We start from the raw sequence: 20,147 nt of genomic DNA, 5'->3' as shown, positions 1-20,147 counted from the left end.
CTTGTTTTTCTTCCTGCTTGTATTTACTGGTCTTCCTAGGGTCTGAGAAACTAAGCCAAATTAAATTTGGGGCCTGGCTGGAGAGGGTAAGGTGGTGCTGTCTTCACTCCAGCATCTCTTGATGAAGCCTGTGGCCTCTGCCTGCCTTCTCTTCTTCCTTGGCTGGGATGGTTCTAAGGGAAAGTTCTGCCTTGGGGATGGGGAACCTGCTGTGTTCCCAACTCCCAGCGGTCAGGAATGAGGAAAGCTGGCAGGGCCCCAATTAGCTGCCTCTCTTCTAGCTGCAGTGAAGGGCTTTTGTGCAAACCCACCTTTCTCAAACCAGGAGGCTCTCAATGGCAAAGCATAGACATGTGGCATTGGCAGGGTCACCTAGTTAAGGCAGCAATCACAACTAAATAATCCCTGGCAGATGGCCATCCAACCAGTGTGGAGCTTTGCTCGTTGGTCCCTGCGCCACAGGGCTGCCTGCTGCATCAAGGAGCTGCCTTTGGGTGGGCTACTGTTAAAGTTTGCATACAAAAGCACACAATGAACAGCTGTGTCCACAAATAGGTTGATTCAGAAGCATTGACTTGAGGCAGAAAGAAGCTATGCCTCCCACCCATCCCTTCATCACCTTGTCTTCACCCAGGCCAGAGACCACCAGGTCTTCCAAAAGCACCACTTCTTCCAGGAATTGCCAGTGCAGCCCAGGACCCACCACCCAGGAGAGCCCTAAGAGAAGTTAGTGTGCCACTCTGGTGAAGAATTAAGCTTGATGGGTGAGGTGAGCAGCATTGGTGGAGCCTCATGATAGCGGGGGGCGTTTAAGAGAGAAGCCACTTGGTGCTAGCCCCATTTCTAGGTAGCAGACAGCTCCATCCCATTTTCATAATCCTGCCCTCCAGGAAGCCTGACTTCCCCAGAGGTGGGAGGGAAAGCCGCTGAAAGCTCCTCTGGTGGGCGCAAACCATCTTCTCTCCAGGCTCCCATATCCAGCTGCTTTCATGGGGCTGTGAGAGGGAGGCGGGCGGAAAGAGAGCTTGTGCTTGCGGCTGCCAGAGTACAAATAGGCCATTTATGAGGGCCAATTGCAGAGGGATTGCAGACCACCCTTGCTTGGCTCCACATGTACACACCCCTCTTCTTCCTGGGCTGAGATACAAATACAGAATTGGTGCCTGCACTTCTGCCGGGATTACTTGGTATGAAATGAGCGACCTGGTTCTTGGCATTGTGCTTAAATGCCTTCAGTGAGAACTCTAGAGACCAGCAGCCTTGTAGGGTTGAGATTTATCAGCTGTACAGCTTGAGCATCTGACCCTCAACCCATAACAGGATGCTCTGTAGGTTGCAAGGCTTGGCTAGTGCCGTGCCTGAGCGTAGGAGCTGATGCCGAAGATCTGACCTCCCATTATACTGACTGGATTGCCCAGCCTCAGCCTCAAGCCACCACACAGCCAACCTGAAAACAACGCTCCACTTATATCACCAGCTGCCTGTAAATAAGTGAGGCTCTTTAAACACTGGAAAAGTTACATCTTTGAATGCTAAACGTGATATTTAAAGAATCTGCCAGACCACAGTCCTTTTTTTTAAAAAAAAGGTTTATTCAATTAATTTCTTGCTCATTACCAGTTAGCATCACTCCCTCATGGGGGCACGTGGCCCAGAGAAGTTAGCTGCCTATGCTGTTTGCAGCCTGGCTTCTTCACACGAGCCACCTTACTTTTGGGCTACTTTAATCTTTGAAGCTGTCACGGGTGTTTGAATAAAGATCTTGGCATGCCTATTAAAACATTAAAGCGATGTGATGTTTCTGTGTTTTCTGGGCTAGAAGGAACTTAGTGGTTTTAGTCTAGGGAAGCCAGACCCCCTGTGGGAAAACTCCTCTGATTGCTTGGGATCTATGGGATCAAGGCACTGCAGTCAAGTTGCGAGATCTGGCTCTTGAGGGGCTTGGGTTCAGTTCCTGCCTCTCCCATAGACGTATATAACTTCATTTCTGCAAAACGGGGAAAGTTGTGGCCTACATCACAGAGGAGTTTACAGGAACAATCAAAACTGTAAACTGCTTTACATACAGAAGGGCCCTAGAACTGGCTGCTGCTGATGAGAAACAAGCACCTGTTGCGTTTTTCAAGAACAAACTGCTTCAAAATCCAAGCAATTGCATTGCTTGCATGGGTGGCTGGGCAGGGAGGATTACTTAATCTGATCTGAGCCAAAAGGGGCTTTGTGCTGCAGGCTGAGGGATCCGGCAACTGAGCCTCCACCACAATTGAGAGATGGGCTTCGCCACCGGTCTTTGAACTTTTGCTTCCAATCCTACATTTCTCTGCAGCTAAAGAAGCCCCAGTTTGTATAACTGGTCATATACATGCACAAGTGTGTTCATTTCTTCCTCTGCTTTGCTTGCAGCAGCAAAAATGTTGGGTGAGGGGTTTGCAGAGTGAAAAAGTTGCCTGCAGCACCTCCTACCTCCCTTTTCCACGTGCTGAACTGCATACGGCTTGCTCCCAACTCCCTGAATTTGTAGCTTTGACATATTTTATTTCTAAGCAGGAGCTTCTTTCTGAGACGATCAAAGGAGTCAAATGCAACACAAGACCTGTGCCACCTAGCTTTGGCCACACGGTGGCCTGTCTAGCAAAATCAGAGTGCAACACTGACTGCATGTTCTGTGTCTGGAATTTCACCCCATTTTGCAGCACACCCACCCCCCAAAAAACAGGCGTGGGAAAGAATTTTTCACGGAGATTAAAGATGTTTGAGAAGCCCCTCTTGTTTCAGCTCAGTCCTTGTCCAGCCATCTATCTAGATCAGTGGTTCTCAAAAGCCCCCAACCACTTGAAAATTGCTAAGGGTCTTGCTAGACCACTTATTGTTCTGCCTGTTGCAGCAAAATTCAAAATGCAATAGAACAAATAATAAAAATACAACTGAAAAGCCAAGTGAATATTCAGTACACTGGAAGAGCCATCTCTTGTCTTCAAACCACACATCCATAGACACACCACGGCCCACTGGTGGTCTGCGGACCACACTTTGGCAACCCCTGGTCTAGATAAGTCTCATATTTCAAGCAGAGGTCCTCTCTCAGGAAAGTTATGCCCAAGCCTGGATTCACCATGTGGGCCCAGGAAACCACCTGACATAATTTACCACTACTTTGCAACCCATCGGCTAGAGAAGCCGATCTCAAAAAAACATTGTGCAATGAAGACAGTTGTCTAGAGCGTCTTCTAATTGCCTCTGCCTTGCATCCTCATACTGAAGGGGTGGTGACACAGTCCCCGTGAAGCCTTTGCCCTCTGGTGCCACTTTTAATATTTATTAAAGAAATCAAGCCCTGCTCCCCACCACCCTGAAGAGCTGCTGACAATCAGTGTAAACAGAAAAAGGGTCAGCTTGTTAATTTACTAACTTTGGAACACTAAGGCGAGTTTCCTCAGCCGTGAAATTAAACTAATACAACACTCCAAAGTCTCAGGGGCTGATGGGATTTATAGTCCAGATTGGATGGGGTATAATTATTATTATTATTATTATTATTATTATTATTATTATTATTATTATTAAGAGGTTGAAGAGCACAAGGCAGAGCCAAGTGATTCTGGCTCCCTTGGGTGGCAAGAAATCCAACAGAACTACCCCACCCCGCTGTCACCATCACATCTGGGACCACTTGACGGAAGAGGGACGTCTGTTTTTGCTGCCACAGTGCAAAGCATGACAACCGAGAATGCAACACACATCCAGAGCATCTGTGCACATCCATTGTAGGGGGGGGGGACACCCCTGTTGGAAGCCCATCTCCAGGTTGACACCATTAAAAACTCTCCTCACTGGCTTAGCAAGGAGTCACATGCCTGCTTGCAGCTGGCACCACTTGGGTGCCCTTCCTGGTGCTGCCCAGGAAGGCCACTCTGCAGGTGTCACTAGCACTGCCCCCCGCCTTCCTGGCAAAACTTTGCTCTTCCTACCCAGAGCAGAAGGACAGGTGTCCCTCGGATGACCTTGCCCCACAGTGCTGGTTGCCAGGTGTTGCACCCCTGACCCAGGAAGAGAGCTGGGTATCCCAGTGGCATTTCCTACAGCTGGCAAAGGCAGGCATGTGTGAGCAACAGGCAGCACGAGAGCTCCTCTCTGGTGTTAAAAACCCTTGGCAGCCTGGCTCCGCATCAGGTTTCGCCAACCGGGTGCCTTCCAGATGTTTTGGACTACAGTTCCCATCAGCCCCAGGCAGCGCAGCTGTATTTTGACCCCAGAGGCAGTAGCAGCCGCAACCCAAAAGAAACTGGAGGGCTCCAGGTTGTTGAAGGCTGCTCTGCGTAGCTCCTCTTCCCAAGAGACTGCCTCATCCAACCCCATTTGCACTTTACTCCAGTATACACTCCCAAACTGATGGGAAAGCTGTTAGCTTGAGACCACCTTCTGCAGGCAAGAAGCTCAGGCGCCTGGTTCATTCAGTGCCCAGCTGGGAGAGGGGTCAGCAACAGGCAGCCCCTGGGCCAAATTGGGTGCCTGAAGGATACCAACTAGCCCTCCTCCCACCACCAGCATGGAGATGCGATTGTGCTAACACATGGGTAGGTAAACTAAGGCTTGGGGGCCAGATCCAGCCCAATCACCTTCTAAATCCGGCCCGCAGACAGTCCGGAAATCAGTGTGTTTTTATATAAGTAGAACGCTTTTATTTAAATTGCATCTCTGGATTATTTGTGGGGCATATGAATTCGTTCATTCCCCCCCCCCCAAAAAAAATATAGTCCAGCCCCACACAAAGACTGAGGGACAGTGGATCAACTCCCTGCTGAAAAAGTTTGCTGACCCCTGTGCTAACAAGACTTGAGGGCTTGGCATGATCCAGTACCTGCATCCAAGTGGTTTCAGCTGCCAGATCAGGCCCAGTTTCATCCAGGCTACTCAGAGGCTTACAAGCAGGACATGAGAACAAGAACTTTCCTCTGCTGGTGCCTCCCAGCAACAGGCAATAGCCTGGCAGACTGCCTCTGCATCTGGAGGTTCTGCTTATACACCCGGACCAGCAGCAGCCATTGCTAGCAAACCTCTTCTCTTCCATGAATTCGTCTATCCTCTTTTTCAAGCTAACTAAGCTGGTAACCATCACAGCAGGGGTGTTTTTTGTTTGCCTTCCAATAAATTTTACAGGGAACCCTGGCCTCTAGTACTATGGGAGAGGGAGGAAAAATCACTCCCTGCAGCCATTTCTCCTATTTGTACAAGATCTTAGTCATGCAGACCAGAGCTTTCCAAACTGTGCAGCACGCGACATGTTAGTGTGTCGGCTGCAGTGTGTAGGTGTGTGGTGTGAACGCTCCTCCTGGGGTTGGAACGGAGTTAGTTTAGCCTCCGGTTTGCTAGTAAAACCAAGTTTCTGTGTCGCAAAATGATGAATGTCTGAAAAGTGTGTCACCAACATGAAAAGTTTGGAAAGCTCTGATGTAGTAACACATGTTTCTGTACACACATGGCTGCCCAGCTCTCCTTTACCCCGCCAGCTGGTGGCTAAGCATCCCTGGGCAAAGGAGTCTGGAGCCAGAATCAGCCTGGAAAGGTCCCATTCCCCCCAGTTCCATCACTCAAGGGGGCCGGAACCCCAATTTCTAGAGCCTTACCCTTGGGTGGAAGTTGGGGAACCCAAATTTATTATGGCAGATGGTTTTGCGGGCTTCCTCTGATGCAGGACGGCCCCCCCTTCTCCTTTCCTCAGGCCTGCTGGTGTCCTTAGCAGCGCCAGAGAAGACTCTAGTGAGCTGGAGGGGCCAAGGCTAGTCACCTGGATGGGAGGGGAGCCAGGGTGGAAAGGATTATTCATCTGCAGGAAGGCCTGGCTCCAGGCGGGGCTGGAGGGCGCCAAAACCAGCACTGGGAGCTGAGCAGCTGACCCAGGCAGCCCGGCAGAGCAAGGGGGCTTTGCTCAAAGGCTGCCCTCCACCCCAGCCCCGCTGGCTGCTGCCAAATGATCCCTGCAACCCCCACCCCACCAGGCCCCCTGGCTTGCTCAGCAGCTGGCTTCTCCTTGGCTACTGGCCAGAGCCTCCCTGGGGAAGAAGGAGCTCCCTGCCCTCCTGCTGTGGTGAGAGGCAGGGATGGGGGCCTGGGGAGTGGAAGGGGGCTTTGGATGGTGTTTCAGCAAGAAGGGGCCAAGCCCATCTGCAATGGCATGGCAGCCGGGTATGTGGGAAGTCACTGCTTCGCCACCGCAACCACAACCGGGCACTATATGGAGGTGGGGGCTGGCGACCCACACTCTCCTAGCTTCCCTGGAGCTCTTGAGACATTTCACCAAGCCCAACGCCTCTGAAATGTCCTGGGCCAACACAACACAGCTTCTCTGGATGCCGGCTTCTCGGTTGGCAGAGAGCACCGGAGGCAGTCGCCTCTCCCCAAGCCCCTGGCAGCTGCCCCTTCCTGGATCTCAGCGGCAGAGGAGGCTGAAGGTCACAGCATGGGCAGGCGCTGGGGACTCCCGAGGGGGAGACGGGGTGGGCTGCTGGGTGATGACTCGCACAGCCTTGCCACAGCCAGCTCAGCTTTGTCACTCTCCAGCCTGGCTAAAAATATTTTGACAGCCTCCCGTCCTTGGCCTTGGCTGCTCGAAACAACTTGTACAAGCTCCCCAACTGGGCAGGGGGTGGTGCTGGGGTGGGGGGCAGGGAGGCCTCCCCAAGGCAGACCAGCCGTCTCCCCGCGCTGGTGGCAAGGCCTAAAGCTCAGGCCGGCTGTGAGAGGATGTGCCCCGCTGCTCTTCTTCTTGCAGACATCCAGGCTCCCCGCTCCCAAACTCTCTTCACCCCCCACCTCCCCTCCATGCTGCGCTTGGAACAGCTGTTTCCAAAGCCTCCTGAATTCCTGCAAACAGCATCGACCTCAGTTGAAATAACACAGCCAGGTTTTATTGGGGATTCTTTCTTTCTTTCTCTCCCCCCCCCCTCCCGCTTTTTCCATTTCTTTCAGCTAATGGATTTCTTCTTTTTCAAAAAAAAAAAAAATCTAAAATAAATTACAGAATTAAATAAACTTGGACAAATGCTCTCTCCCATCTTGCCTCCAAAACGAAACACTGAAATAGTTTTGGCAACGGAGGTGTCCAGCCCGCAAGGCTGGGAAGCATAGCTATATATATGATTGGGGTGGGGGGGTTGGAGGGAGGGAAGTGGGGGGGGCGCTTCCATGAGCTGCTTTCTTCAGCATAACAAAGTTGCTCCCCTGCCCTGCCCAGATGCCCACAAACAGCCACTCTTTCTGCCTCCCACCATCTCCCCCCCCCCACCAAGAGATTCTCGGGAGCTCCTTGCTCCTTGACCTGCTACAAACTATGTGCACGGCTGTTTCCTGGAGGCCCCAACCTGCCTCAGACGTGCGTCGGGTTGTCCAGGTAAGGGTCCGTCTTGGTCATGTGCAGCACCACAGCAGGCACCTTGTAGTGGCAGTGGGTGCCCGTGCAAGTCACCCCGCTGCAGGGCTTCCCTCTAGTCCTGCCCCCCAGTTTCCGGTTGCAGAGGTTCTGCCAGGTCTGCAGGGTCTTGGAGCTCCACACCCAGACCCCACTGGTGATGCCCACCACCAGGGACATGAAGATCTTGAGCATGAAGATGGCCACAGTGGGCACGGAGGCCTCCAGGGTGCAGTCTAGGCTGCGGCGCCCGGGGAAAGGCAGGCACCCGCGCTCCAAGGCCCGGAGAGTCCAATACTCCACGTTGAGGCGCTCGTAGAAGTAGCAGACGATGACGCAGGTGGCCGGGACGGTGTAGAGGATGGAGAAGACACCAATCTTGACCATCAGCTTCTCCAGCTTCTCTGTGTTGGTGCCTCCCGTCTTCATGATCTTGCGGATGTGGAAGAGGGCCACGAAGCCGGTCAGGATGAAGGAGGTGCCCACTACCAGGTAGCAGGACAGCGGGATGAGGACAAAGCCCGTCAGGGCGGCCACGTCCAGGCTGGCCACGTAGCAGAGGCCCGTCAGCTCGTCACCGGCCACCTTGCGCATGGTGAGGATGACGATGGTCTTCATGGCGGGGACCCCCCAGGCGGCCAGGTGGAAGTAGCTGCTGTGCGCCTCGATGGCCTCGTGGCCCCATTTCTTCCCCGCTGCCAGGAACCATGTCAAGGTGAGCACCACCCACCAGAGGGAGGAGGCCATGCCGAAGTAATAGAGAAGGAGGAAGACCAGGGTGCAGCCCGTGCTCTCCAGGCCCTCCTGGATGACGTAGAGCTGCCCCTCCTCACGGTCACAAGCAATGGCCTCTGCGCCGGCCACCGAGCGGATGAGGAAGGCCACCGAGTAGACGTTGTAGCACATGGAGAGGAAGATGATGGGCCGCTCCGGGTACTGGAAGCGCTGGGGCTCCAGCAGGAAAGTCAGCACTGTGAAGGCGGTGGAGGCGAAGCAGAGCGTGGCCCACACGGCCATCCAGATGAAGGCGAAGTCCTTGTCGCGACGCGCCCAGTACACGTCCACTCCCGGGGAGCAGCGCGGGGCGCACGACGCGCTCTTGGCCACGAACTGGAACTTGTCGCCGTTGGCGCACGGGCCTCCCGGAGCCGAGCCGGGCGGGCTGCCTGCCGGAGGGGGCCTGCCCTCGACGGCGGGCCGAGCCGGGCGAGGGGCCACTGGGAGCATGCCGGCTCCGCGCTGGGGCTCGGCGGTGGCGTTCTCGGGCGCCTCCATGCACAGGGCGTGCGGGTCGTGCTTGGTGGGCAGGCGGGCGCAGTCGAGCGCCTCGGGCCAGCCGAAGTGGAAGTGCGCCATGATGGGCGCGCAGCGCTGGCGCGCCTGCTCGCACATGGGCCGGCAGGCCGGGATGCTGCTGGACACCTGGTCGGTGCACATGGGCGCGTAGAGCGAGCACAGGAAGAAGAGCAGGTGGCCGTGGCAGCCGTAAGCCACCAGCGGCGCGAACTCGTGCAGCTTGAGCGCCGCCTCGCCCTGATGCTCGTGCCCCAGCAGGTTCGGCATGCGCGTCAGGTTGTAGCCGATCCCCTGGCACATCGGGATCTCGATGGCCTGGCAGCGCCCCGAGCCGCGACCGCCGCCCAGCCGCTCCGACGCGTCGTACGCCCCGACGCCCGCGCCGCCCAGCAGCTCCAGCGCCCGGGCGCCCGGGGACGCCGCCACCAACATCGCCAGCAGGACCCGCAGCGGCAGCGGCAGCGGCAGCAGCTGCCCGGCCATGCCTCGCAGCGGCGACGACCACGACCACGGAGCCGGCCGCCGCTCCCGATCACCGCCACCGCATGGCGCGTCACCAGCTCCTCGTGCGCCCACACGGCCGGCGCTCCGCTCGTGGGCGCCTCCGCCGCGCCAGCAGCGCCGCTACACCCTCGGGAGGCGGGCCCGGCGCCGGCGGGACACACCCCGCGCGGGGAGGAGCGCGGGAGGAGGAGGAGCGGGAGGCGGCAGCTGCTCCGGCAGCGCGCCTCCCGGGAAGCCCCGCCGGGCCGGCGCTCTGCACGGGCTCAGAGGCGCTGTCGGCTTCCTCAAGCCGGCTTGCACTCTGCTCTGCCCCTGCCAGCCCATGTTGTTTCTTCCTTTCTGCTGCTGCCAAGGGTGGGGAGAGGCATTGGAGCGGGAGCCTGACACGTGAAGCGGCATCGTGTGAGTGGCAGAGCGAAGACACAGCCAGGTCGACGCAGAGTGGAAGCTCCGCCCGCACTATCGACCTTCCCTCTCATCTCCCTGTCTCGAAAAGCACCAGATTCAGTTTGTGTATGAGTGTGTGGGTTGTTTGTGTGTCTGTCTCTAAGGGCGCCCCCCAAGCTGATTCCTCGAGGGTCCCAGTTAATTTTTGGAAGTGGCTGGAGTTTTCGTACTCCTAATCCAGAGCCAGCCCTCTCCTTGGGCAACTGGCCAGTTGTGCCACGAGAAACGAGCAAATTGTGAGTTGGCTTCTCTCTTTACTCCCAGGGAGAGTTGCTTGTGGGGTTTTCTCTCTCCTGGGTGCCCAAATGATGGAGCCAGGCATGGGGACTTTGCACCCCCTGACCTAGGGAGGGGTCTGTGTGGCATTTGTGGTACTGCATCAAACAGGAAAATGCCACCTTGGACCCTGAAATAAAGTAGTCCCACTACACGGGTGTAAGTCAAATGGTGACAGGAACCATTTCTTCCCTAGAGTTGGAGGCAAGGTTAGGGGGCTAACCAGGGAGTGTTAGGGGTGAGATGGTGGGCAGCCCACTAGTAGCAGCAGAAACCTAGAGAGATCTGCCCCAAGGGGCACAGATAATGCAACAGGGAATTTTGGGCAACAAAGTGGGCAGGAATGCCATTCAAACCCCTGCTTGGTATCTAGACTTGCAAACTTGTGCACAAGAATGAAACCCAAATGCACCTCCTTGGGTACAGCTGTCATGTCAAAAGCCACCCTAAGTCTTTATTTAATTAACCAAATTTATATACCACTTGATTCCATCTACAAAAAAACTCAATCTTTGCTTCTGCAAGCCCCTATAAAGCAGCCCCTCAGGCTTTAAGTGAGCCCAAGGATCCTTCTGAGAACTCTTGAAGCAGCAAAATAGATCTCTGTCTCTCTTTCTCTGGGATCCTTTTTTAAAAAGACCCCCTTGACCCTCAGGAAGCAGAAGACTGCATCAGAAGGACAGCCGGAGACAAGCAGAGGGCTGTTCCTCTTTCCATGGGAAGGGGAGGGGGTGGGTGGGCATGTTTAATGTATTAGGGCATCTTTAGAAAACGGCTTTGAAGATGAAACAGCCTCTGTTTAAGTGCCTGGGACTATTATGTATGTGTCACACGTAGGCAAGAACCAGGGAGATGCCGGGATCTGCTCAGCAAAAGCTGATCATAAACAGAATATTTAATCACCAGCCTGCCCCTAACAGGCCTTCTTCTCCTCCTCTTAGACACAAATAATCCAGCAAAAATGGGTGACTCCCCCTCCCAACACAGCTGCATTGATTGAGGGGATGCTTAGGAGAGCCTTACTTCTGTGATATGGGGGAATTTTGCACCCAGCTCGTGACACAGATGGTCCCCCCCATGGCTCCTGTCATTCCAGGGATTCAGAGTCCTTGCCCTTGGATCTCTCCTGAGTTGGTGTCAGGCTGAAAGCGACACTGGCCTGTGGAACTCATGGCTGCATGAAAAGGGAACACACTGCCATGTGCACAGGGTTACTGTGTGGGAGGTTCTATACTGTGATTATGTGGGACAGAGCTTACTTGGTCCCCCTTATTTTATTCAAGTTGGCACCCCTTACAGCCATCATGGCTAATAGCCATCAATAGCCCTCTCCTCCATGAATTTGTCAAGTCCTCTTTTTAAGTTAGTGGCCATCACTGCCTCCTGCAGCAAAGAGTTCCATAGTTCCAGAGTGGGTTGACACCCAAGCTAGGGTTGCCATATTTCAGGACACCCTTAAAGTTGTTGAGCTTTTTTAAGACAAACCCCAAAGTTGTTGAGCCAAAAGACCATGGTTTTTAAATTGCAGGTAGGTAGCCGTGTTGGTCTGCCATAGTTGAAACAAAATAAAAAAATTATAAACTTAGTTTAAACTTAGTAGGTCTCTAAGGTGCTACTGGAAGGAATTTTTTTATTTTGTTTTTAAATTGGATTGCCTAAGATCCAAATCAAGGAGCCACTTTTCAGACGCGCCCCCCCCCCACGTTGAAATCCCGGTAATGTCTGGGAAAATCTGGACGTTTGGCAGCTCTAATCCAAGCAATAGCTCAGCTGTCCCATATGGGGATTGAACCTGCAACCTTGGCATTATCCGCTCCACGCTCTAACCATCGGAGCTATCCAGGCTGACTATTTGACTACCCATGCTGAAATCTGGACCTTTACAAATAAAAGGCACCAAATATTAAATTGGTAGGTTAATGCTAAACTGAAATGCCTCACAATTTCCACTAAATCACACTTGAGCACTTCAAAATGCTGGGGTTGGGGAAACTCTGGTTTCAGCCATCCCCATCATCACACTGATTTTTCAGGTGCCTCCGTGGTCCAGCCTCACCAGAAAACCTCAGATGTGGCCTAAAATCCAAACTTGTGAGGCTGTGAGATACCCTTTCACTCAACATTTTGGTGAGATGGCAGAAGCTGTATCGTTTTGAGTCTGGGTCCCACAATTCCACAGATGGCAGAAAGTCAAGAAGTCTGTTTGCGCTCTGGATTCAACTGCTTTGTGCCATTACTTCTGTCTTGAAATAGCACATTAAAAAGTACCACAAAAATAAGTGGATCTCCCACAGGGGAAGAGAGAGGGAGCATCCTTTCATTGCCTGTGCTACCAGCAGCAAAGGCATCTCTGCCTGTTGGACGGACCCCAGAGAAACATGTCCGGCTACGTTGATTTCAAAGCCTGGTTGAGTGACTATGGCAGCTGTCAGAGATCCTGTGGTGTCCATTCCACAGGCACACAAAAAGGCAACATCTCAGTTCAGGGGAATGCAGTTTCCTTGAAGAGAGAGAACAATGGAGACCAAGGACACCTTTTGTTATAAGCTGTTTATTCGGAAATCTGCAAGTCAAGCAGGGAGCTGAGTAAGCGAGCTGGCAGGTGGGCAGGGCAATCTTTTGAAAGCACCTAGGGCACCTGATGCTGGGGAGCAACTGAGGACCTGCTTTTCTCTCGCCTTCTCCCGTCAGATTCAAATATGGCGCCATCCCATGGATTAGGTGGGATGGATAAAGTCATTCTGTCCTGCTGAAAAAAGTGGGTCCAAAAACATTCCTGGGTACTTCATGCAATGAAGATAACATTGCAAAGATAAACACTATTTTTTTGGGGGGGGGGGATTGGAAAACCACAATTAATTAATTATTATTCCTTTTCCACAGACAGGGACTCAAGTTGCCTTAAAGCAACACAGAAGAAATACTAAAAGCTAAGCACGTATAAAAGATAACCATTAAAAAGTAATTAAACTCTTAACAGAATTAAAGCAATTAAAAAATTAAAATGCAGAGAATAGAAGCAGAGCAGCGGTATTAAAAGTCCTTTCCTTAAAAACCAACACAGTCAGTTCCCAAAGGCCTGTCTTCACTTGCTGGCAGAAGGATAGCAAGGAGGGAGCCAGTCTGACTTCGCTAGGGAGGGAGTTTCAAAGCCTCGGAGCATGCTGTGGTTTCAGCAGGGGTAGCTAACTTGGTCCCCTGCAGATGTTGCTGGACTGCAAAACTTCCCATCCCCCTTGGCCATGCTGGAATGAATGGGACTTATAAGAGCCCATCCACATCTGGAGGGTGTCATGTTGGCTGCCCTGGGGCTGAACGTGGGAGACCCAGGTTCAAATCTCCACTCAGCCATGATACTAAAAGGCCAATCACTGTCTCTGGGCTTAAGCCTACCTCAGAGGGTTATTGTGAGGATAAAATGGGGAAAAGGAGAGAATCACATAAGCCACCTTGACCTTTTGGGAGGGGAAGAAAAGGTGGGATATAAATGTGATTAATAAACTAATAAGCCAGGGCAGTATATTGCCACAGGAATTAAATAAATAGAGATGGCAAAATATGTCAGGTCTGTCAGACAGTATCCCTGGAGTGCTGCATTGCAGGGGGTTGGACTAGATGACCCTTAGGATCATTTCCAATTCTATGATTCTGAGTTGCCTATGTGTATATTGAAGAGGGCAGCAGACGAGCACTTCTGGAGCCACAGTGTCCTGACAGGTTCTCTGAGGCTATTGGATGTTTCCCTAGGAAGCTGCTGGACTGCATCACAGAAATACTGCAAGTCTCTCCAGTGACATCATTCAAAGGAAACCACCCCGGGGAATGTGCTGGGACCCCTGAAAACCACTATTCACTCTGGAGGCTGCCATGCATGTAACAATGGCATAAACTTCCACGGACTAGAGTGAGAAAGTGCTTCCACTAGTCAGTCTTTGATGTTCTAGCTGCCGGAGACCAACCCTCTCTGCCCATCTCTGAAAGTTGTGCGTTGCTGAGGCAGGCAAGAGTTAACAGGCTCCTGACGACACACAAACACAAAATGCATGCCTTTTAATTTAATTTAGCTTTAATATGTAAAACTGTTGCTCTTGGCCAGAGGTACCAAGGCTTGCCCAAGAGTAATCATGTGGCTTTCAGAGTCAATGTGCGCTTTTAAACTCGCAAGCCAGGCTATCAGGCAAGGCACGGAGTGGTGGACCATCATCATTCATACGCAACACATCCCCTTGGGACCCTTTCAAAGGGGCTGCTCCCCAAATGCATGGGTGGGGGGTAGGAACCCAAGGCTGAGGGAGGTTGCTGGCCCCCCCTCCCTTGCTTGCTGCCAGGCTACTAACCCTTTTCATCTGGCTCCAAATGTTAACTGTCTCTGCTCCTATGTGAGTTGCCCTATCCTTAGGCAGGAGCCATCTCAGAAGTAAGCTGGCCCTATGGCTGCTGGCACACATCTCCAGACACATCCTGGCTGCTGGGACAACACCAGGAGGCCCCAACCAGACCTAGTAACCCTCTAAAAGGGTGGTGGGTGGCAGGATGAGCTGCGGGGCTTGCAGGGAAAAGAGGGGCAGCAAGGGCTCCTGGACTGTACCAGGGCCTGAGTGTGACCAGCCTCACTTGTTGACACTCCTTCTTTTACACACTTGCTTTTCACGTCATCGTCCATCTCTATCTCACCACTCAGAGGCTGTTTCCAGAAGCAGCTTTTCAGAGCCCCTGAAACCAGCTCAACCTTTGAAGACAAAGGTTGCCTCCAGACCATCAAGCATTTAAAAAGTGTGGGACAAACAGGGAGACATATAAGCACCTTGCAAGCAAGTCAGGATGAGTGCAGGATGGATGATGTTCCTTGCCATTTAACTGCTGCACAGGCAAATCATTGCCTTGGGGCTGATAGGGTTGCAGTCCAAAGTATCTGGAGAACTTCAGGTTGGGAAAAGGTGCTCTAGAGAGGGTCCTGGCTGCATGTACAACCTGTCTCAGGGGAGCAGCCCAGTTTTTTGCTTGCTGAAATGGCCCCTTTCCCATCGGCAACCCTCCCTTCGCCAGGCTTGGAAGTCTTTCGGGGAAAGGCAAAATGCTCTCGGCGGAGGGACAGATCACCTTTCTTCGTAGCCCTGGAAGGGATTCCAATATCAATAGACAGAAGAAAGGAGGCATAGAACTCAGATGGGGAGCCTGCCCAGAGTCCTTTTGGGATGGAAGGGGCAGCAGACGCAGGCAAGGCTGTATCTCAGGAAGCCGGGAGACTGTGGTTCCTGGCGCCTGTGCAGCAGCTCACTTCCTCCCTGCCGGCTGGGCTTGGAAACCTGCACGCGGAAAGGAGGGAGGATTGGACCGGGAGGCATCCCGGCAGAGCCATGCGTTGGAGTTGAGAGGAAGGAGGCCGAGCCTCTTCCATCTGCCTCCAGCAAGCCTGCAGACTGAGGCCCTTGTGTTATCCAGCCCTGCTCTTTGCCCCCTTTTGACAGTGTCCTGAGGAATATTGGTGGGAGGAAGGAAAAGAGGGAGGCAATAGCACAGTACAAGCAGAAGAGGTACCAGAAGGCCAGAACCAAAGGATGGAAAGGCTGCAGCTCAGCTGCCTTGCATACAGGAGCTTCAGTCTCCCTGACAGCATTTCCAGATAGGGCTGAAAGAGACCTTGGAAAGCTGCTGCCAGTCAGTGCAGACAATGCTGAGCAAGAAAGACTCCAAGAGTCGGACTCAGTATAAGACAGCTTCCCATGTTTTCCAATGAGAGCATAGTGGCAAGCAACAGAATGCCAGGAAGAGCGAGCACCTATGAATAAGAGGGTGGGGTGGGGTGTATGGGGTGTTAGGGGAAGGGTGGTACCTCTTCTGGAGAACACTTTGTGCTTCTTCTGGGGTAGTTTGGTCCCCACCCTGCACTCGCCTGTGGCTCCTAAGAGCTGTCAGCATGAGACAGGGGGCACATCCCAGGAACGGTTTTGACTGACCAACTATGGTAAACCAGGGGAAGATAGCCAACGGGTCTCAAATCCTTGGAAGTTAGAGGCTTCCTCTGCATGCGAAGACAGGCTTCAGAACATTGAGCGACGAGACCAGTGGTGAGCCCAGTGGCCAAGAAGGTGGTGTCTGAATGTGCTGTAGAGGGAAGTGAGGGGCAGATGGGGCTTATCAACCTGGGAAGGTAGCTCATCTAGGAGAAGAAAAACTCTAGTCCTAAACCTCCGCTACCTTTTGGGATGCCTTCGGGAGACTAAGGAATAATAAATACAGAGTGGAGTCCCTAAGATTGTGCCTTGCATGCCTCCTTCTGGCAATTCCTGCAGCCAAGCTAGCGCCAAACATATTGCTTTGACTTCCTTTGGACCACAGCAGCGAGGCTGTAATCTGGGCAGCCCAGGACCTCCATATACACTGTGCCCCAGGGAGGTCACTTCAGTGCTGGTAATGCAGCAGTTTGACCCCCCCCCCCCGAGCCACACTTCATTGTCTCTCAAGACAGATAGGTAAAGGGACCCCTGACCATCAGGTACAGTTGCGGACGACTCTGGGGTTGCAGCACTCATCTCGCTTTATTGGCCGAGGGAGCCGGCGTACAGCTTCCGGGTCATGTGGCCAGCATGACTAAGCCGCTTCTGGCGAACCAGAGCAGCACACGGAAATGCCATTTACCTTCCCACTGGAGCGGTACCTATTTATCTACTTGCACTTTGATGTGCTTTTGAACTGCTAGGTTGGCAGGAGCAGGGACCGAGCATTGGGAGCTCACCCCATTGCGGGGATTCGAACCGCCAACCTTCAGATCGGCAAGTCCTAGGCTCTGTGGTTTAACCCACAGCGCCACCCGCATCCCTCTCAACACAGATGGATGCCAACAAAACAAGGGGGGAGAGGACTCTGGGCCAGGCATCCCAAGAGGTAATGATAATGCGGGAGGACCCCTGCATTTTACATATCCATTGGAACAAACTTGCAATGACTTTATGCTGCAAGGCCTTCAAATGTCCCATCTGAGACAGGATATAAAGCAGAGAAAAGCCATCCCATCCTTCTCCATCTTCCTGTTTTTGGCCAGCCCCCTGGCTACACCCTCTGCCTGCTCTCCTGACTTAACAGGGATTGGCAGCAACCCAGTGGCAGAGAAGCTGTTTCGCATGCAGAAGGTCCCAGGTTCAGTCCCTGGCAGCATCTCCAGGTAGGGTTGGCCAAAGGACCTCAATGGAGAGCCATTGCTGCCAGCCAGGGTAGAGTCATTCTGACTCAGCACAAGGCTCAGCGCAAGTCTGACTCAGCACAAGGCTGGTTCCTATGACTTACACTTGGCCAACACTGATTGATGCCAAAGATTTGTTGAGTCTGCAGGGGAAGGAGGAGCCTGGCTGCTCCAACTTGGTGGACAAGAGTTGGGCAGATGGATAAAGTTGGTGGGATGGGCTGTAGGGACCCCAGTCAAGCCAGCCCCTGAATGAATGCCTGTGATGGCACTCCAGATCCCTAGCAGCCCAAACCTGCCTCTAGGGAGGAGCTTTGCCCCTCCAGAAATGTCTGCACCTGCCCCAGCTTGAGCTGCATCCATCATGCTCATAGCAAGGGAGCTCTAGCTGAGGTGGAAGAACTTGTTCAGATTGATCCTTGGGAGATAAATTTATCTTCCCCTGGAATTTCACAGAAATAGATGGAGAGAGAGGCTGGGAAGGGTTCAAGTTTCAAAGGGCTACTACCAGAGGCAGTGCTCTGTGAGGAGCCAGCAAGCTTATGCAGAGAAGGAGGGAGGAGGAAGGAAGAGAAAGCAAGGATCCCAAACCCAGAAGGCAAGGCAAAGCCACAATAATATGGGGCAGTCAGGTGCCCTCCTGCTCTTTCGGACTACAACTCCCATCAGCCCCTGGGCAGCATGGCTGTGTACTCCAATTGGTCCCAGTATCTCACAGGATTACGTATATAATTGTAGAGCTGAAAGGACCCAAAGGGTCCTTTAGCCCAGTCCTGTGCAATGCACAATTCACAGCTACAGCTGTGCTGGCTGGGTCAGGTGGTCCAAAAGAGCTGGAGGGCTCTGTGGCCTGGTCTTCATATGCAGCAGAACACAATGGCAACCTCTCAGCTCCAAGACTGTGGGCTGGACTGCAGGGGTGTGTGTGTGTGTTTAGAGTGTCAGCTAGGAGCTAGGAGACTAGGGTTCAAATATCCACTCAGCCATGAAGCTCCCTGGGTGTGACCTTGGGGGCCAGTCACTGCCTCTCTGCCTAGCCTACCTCACAGGGTTGTTGTGGGGAGAAAATGCGGGGGACAACTATGTATGCTTCTTTAAGCTCCTTGGATGAAAAGGTGGGATAGAAATGCAATTAAACAAACTCACTCTTCCAACTTCCAACAGTGCAGTCCTCTACCACCACCCCATCCTACAGCATATGCAAGATAAACCTTTGAGAAACAAGCACACATTCCAGGCAGAGCTGAGATTTGCTGCCTCATCAGCTTTGTTCTGTGCCACATAAAACAAACAGAGAAGCTCCCCCCCCCCAAAAAAAAAGATACCTGGGGTAGGAAAAACTGCACCATTGAATTTCCTGCCTGCCAGAGAGAGGCTCCTGACAGTCACAGAATGGCTACCCAGCTCAACTCCAAATATTGCAGAACAAAGCTCCTGCTTTGCTGGACCCAAGCCACTCCATTGGCCCTTCCGGGCAAAATGTCTGTGTCCAACAGGGGAAGTCGAGTGCTTCTGGGAAACCCCAAAGAGGCACTGCCAGTCAGAGTGGACAATACTGAGCTAGATGGACCAATGGTCTGACGCGGTATAAGGCAGCCCCCTTTGTTCTTGGTTCACAGCTCATTCTCTCAGCCGCAGCGTTGCAGCAACTCCAAGGGTTAATGTGGGATGCAGCATGTGGCCTGAAAGGGTTATCCTGGCTGCAGAATGGACACATTAGGGCAGCTCCAGGCAGCTCAGGTGGTTCTCTGTCCCCTCAGCCCAATGAGAGGAGAACCGAGTGCAGGATTTTGCAGCTCTGCCAGCCATAAATCCAAGCTGCCGTTATTTTTATGCCAGGGGGCGTGTTAAGCTCACTGGCATTTCCTGTAACGTCCTGGCACTGGGAAGGAAAGCTGAGCTGCGAGGACAGCTTTGGAAGCAACGCTAGGCTGCCCTGCAGAGATCAGGTTCTCTGCGGACAGGCAGGTGGCAGGACAGGTAAACAAGAGGCAGCAGCGGCTCCAGCAGCACCTGGGAACAATGCTGTGGGGCAGGGAAAGAAAGAGGTGATCAGAAAGAGACTCTGGGGCAGAAGCAGGAGGGCGGAGGTATAAGAGAGCCTAGTGGCAATTGTGTGCTAAGCAAAGGGACCTCTTACATTTCCTAGTTACCTGAATTGCACAGAAGCAAAACGGGGGTCCAGATACCAGTGTAAAGAGTTTCCTGAAGCTGCATCAACCACAGAGCTTTCCAACTGCACAGAATACAGAGCATGTTTCCATACCATGTATCCCAGTCCCTGGGAATGGTCCAAACTGCTCTCTGAAATGTGGGGCCTAAGAAGGAAGATAGAGGTTCCCTGAGTATGGGCAGAGTGCCTCTCAGCTGCCCAGTTTCTGCTGGACCCTGGAATGTAAGAGGTCCATCATTAGCCAAGATGGACCCCAAATGTTCTTGCTTTCAGCATCAAGGTTCTTGTGCAACTTTCTGAATTGTGGAAGTGTGAAATCTTTGGACTCTTTGGGAGCAAGATTTGTTTGTTTGTTTCATGAAATTTATATACCACTTAATTGTAAAAAACAACAACACCAACAAACCTCAACGTGGTAATTTGTTTATTTATTAAAACTGTTTCTATACCACCTGATAAGCTGAATTCTCACAAGGTGAAAGTCCTGTCTGTGGCTGTTTCCTGGGTCCAGAACTTGTGACAAGAGGAAGGCAACAATTTCAAAGAGGCGTAGGTTCCAAAATGCTATGGCAAGGGTCTTTGTGCATCCCTCCAGGGATTTGCTATTACGTTGGCTCCAAACAGAGGTGGTCTTCTAAGGAATGGGGCAGATGGACTTTGCACTCCTAAAGCAGTTGCAAAACTCTGTGTTGAGAACCTAAGAAGAGCCTTCCTGGATCAGGCCAGGGGCCCTTCTAGTCCAACGTCCTGTTCTCACAGAGGCTGACCACATGTCCCTTGTGAATACCAGCAAGCGGGACCAGAGAACAAGAGCCCTCTCCCCTCCTGTGGTTTCCAGCAACTAGTATTCAGGAGCATTTTCCTGC

General features: G+C 52.7%; 2 protein-coding genes across 4 annotated transcripts in view; both read right to left on the bottom strand.

Moving 5' to 3' along the window:
- Positions 1 to 1,571: 1,571 nt before the first annotated feature.
- On the bottom strand, positions 1,572 to 9,335 carry FZD9 (frizzled class receptor 9). 3 transcript variants are annotated; one of them, XM_083714558.1, is made up of 3 exons: positions 4,825 to 9,335; positions 3,676 to 4,563; positions 1,572 to 3,418 (listed from the first exon to the last, which is right to left on the bottom strand). In XM_083714558.1, exon 1 carries the CDS (start codon positions 9,182 to 9,184, stop codon positions 7,364 to 7,366), a length of 1,821 nt encoding a protein of 606 aa, XP_083570684.1. In that variant the 5' UTR covers positions 9,185 to 9,335; the 3' UTR covers positions 1,572 to 3,418; positions 3,676 to 4,563; positions 4,825 to 7,363. The 3 variants fall into 3 exon arrangements, with proteins under 3 accessions (XP_083570684.1, XP_083570682.1, XP_083570683.1); XM_083714556.1 differs by having other exon boundaries at positions 1,572 to 3,404; positions 3,668 to 9,296; XM_083714557.1 differs by having other exon boundaries at positions 1,572 to 4,563; positions 4,825 to 9,296.
- Positions 9,336 to 12,542: 3,207 nt separating this feature from the next.
- The window catches only part of FKBP6 (FKBP prolyl isomerase family member 6 (inactive)), a 30,730-nt gene continuing 23,125 nt past the window's right edge, over positions 12,543 to 20,147 (bottom strand). The window contains exon 9 of the mRNA XM_083714737.1: positions 12,543 to 12,674. Coding sequence (XP_083570863.1) covers positions 12,558 to 12,674 — 117 coding nt within the window. The 3' untranslated portion in view covers positions 12,543 to 12,557. The remainder of the gene's footprint in view (positions 12,675 to 20,147) is intronic.

The sequence above is a fragment of the Podarcis gaigeae genome, assembly GCF_964106915.1.
Source record: "Podarcis gaigeae genome assembly, chromosome: 15".
NCBI classification, from domain to species: Eukaryota; Metazoa; Chordata; class Lepidosauria; order Squamata; family Lacertidae; genus Podarcis; species Podarcis gaigeae.
Note: the sequence above shows the minus strand (reverse complement) of the source record. Positions and strands in the feature narration are given on the sequence as shown.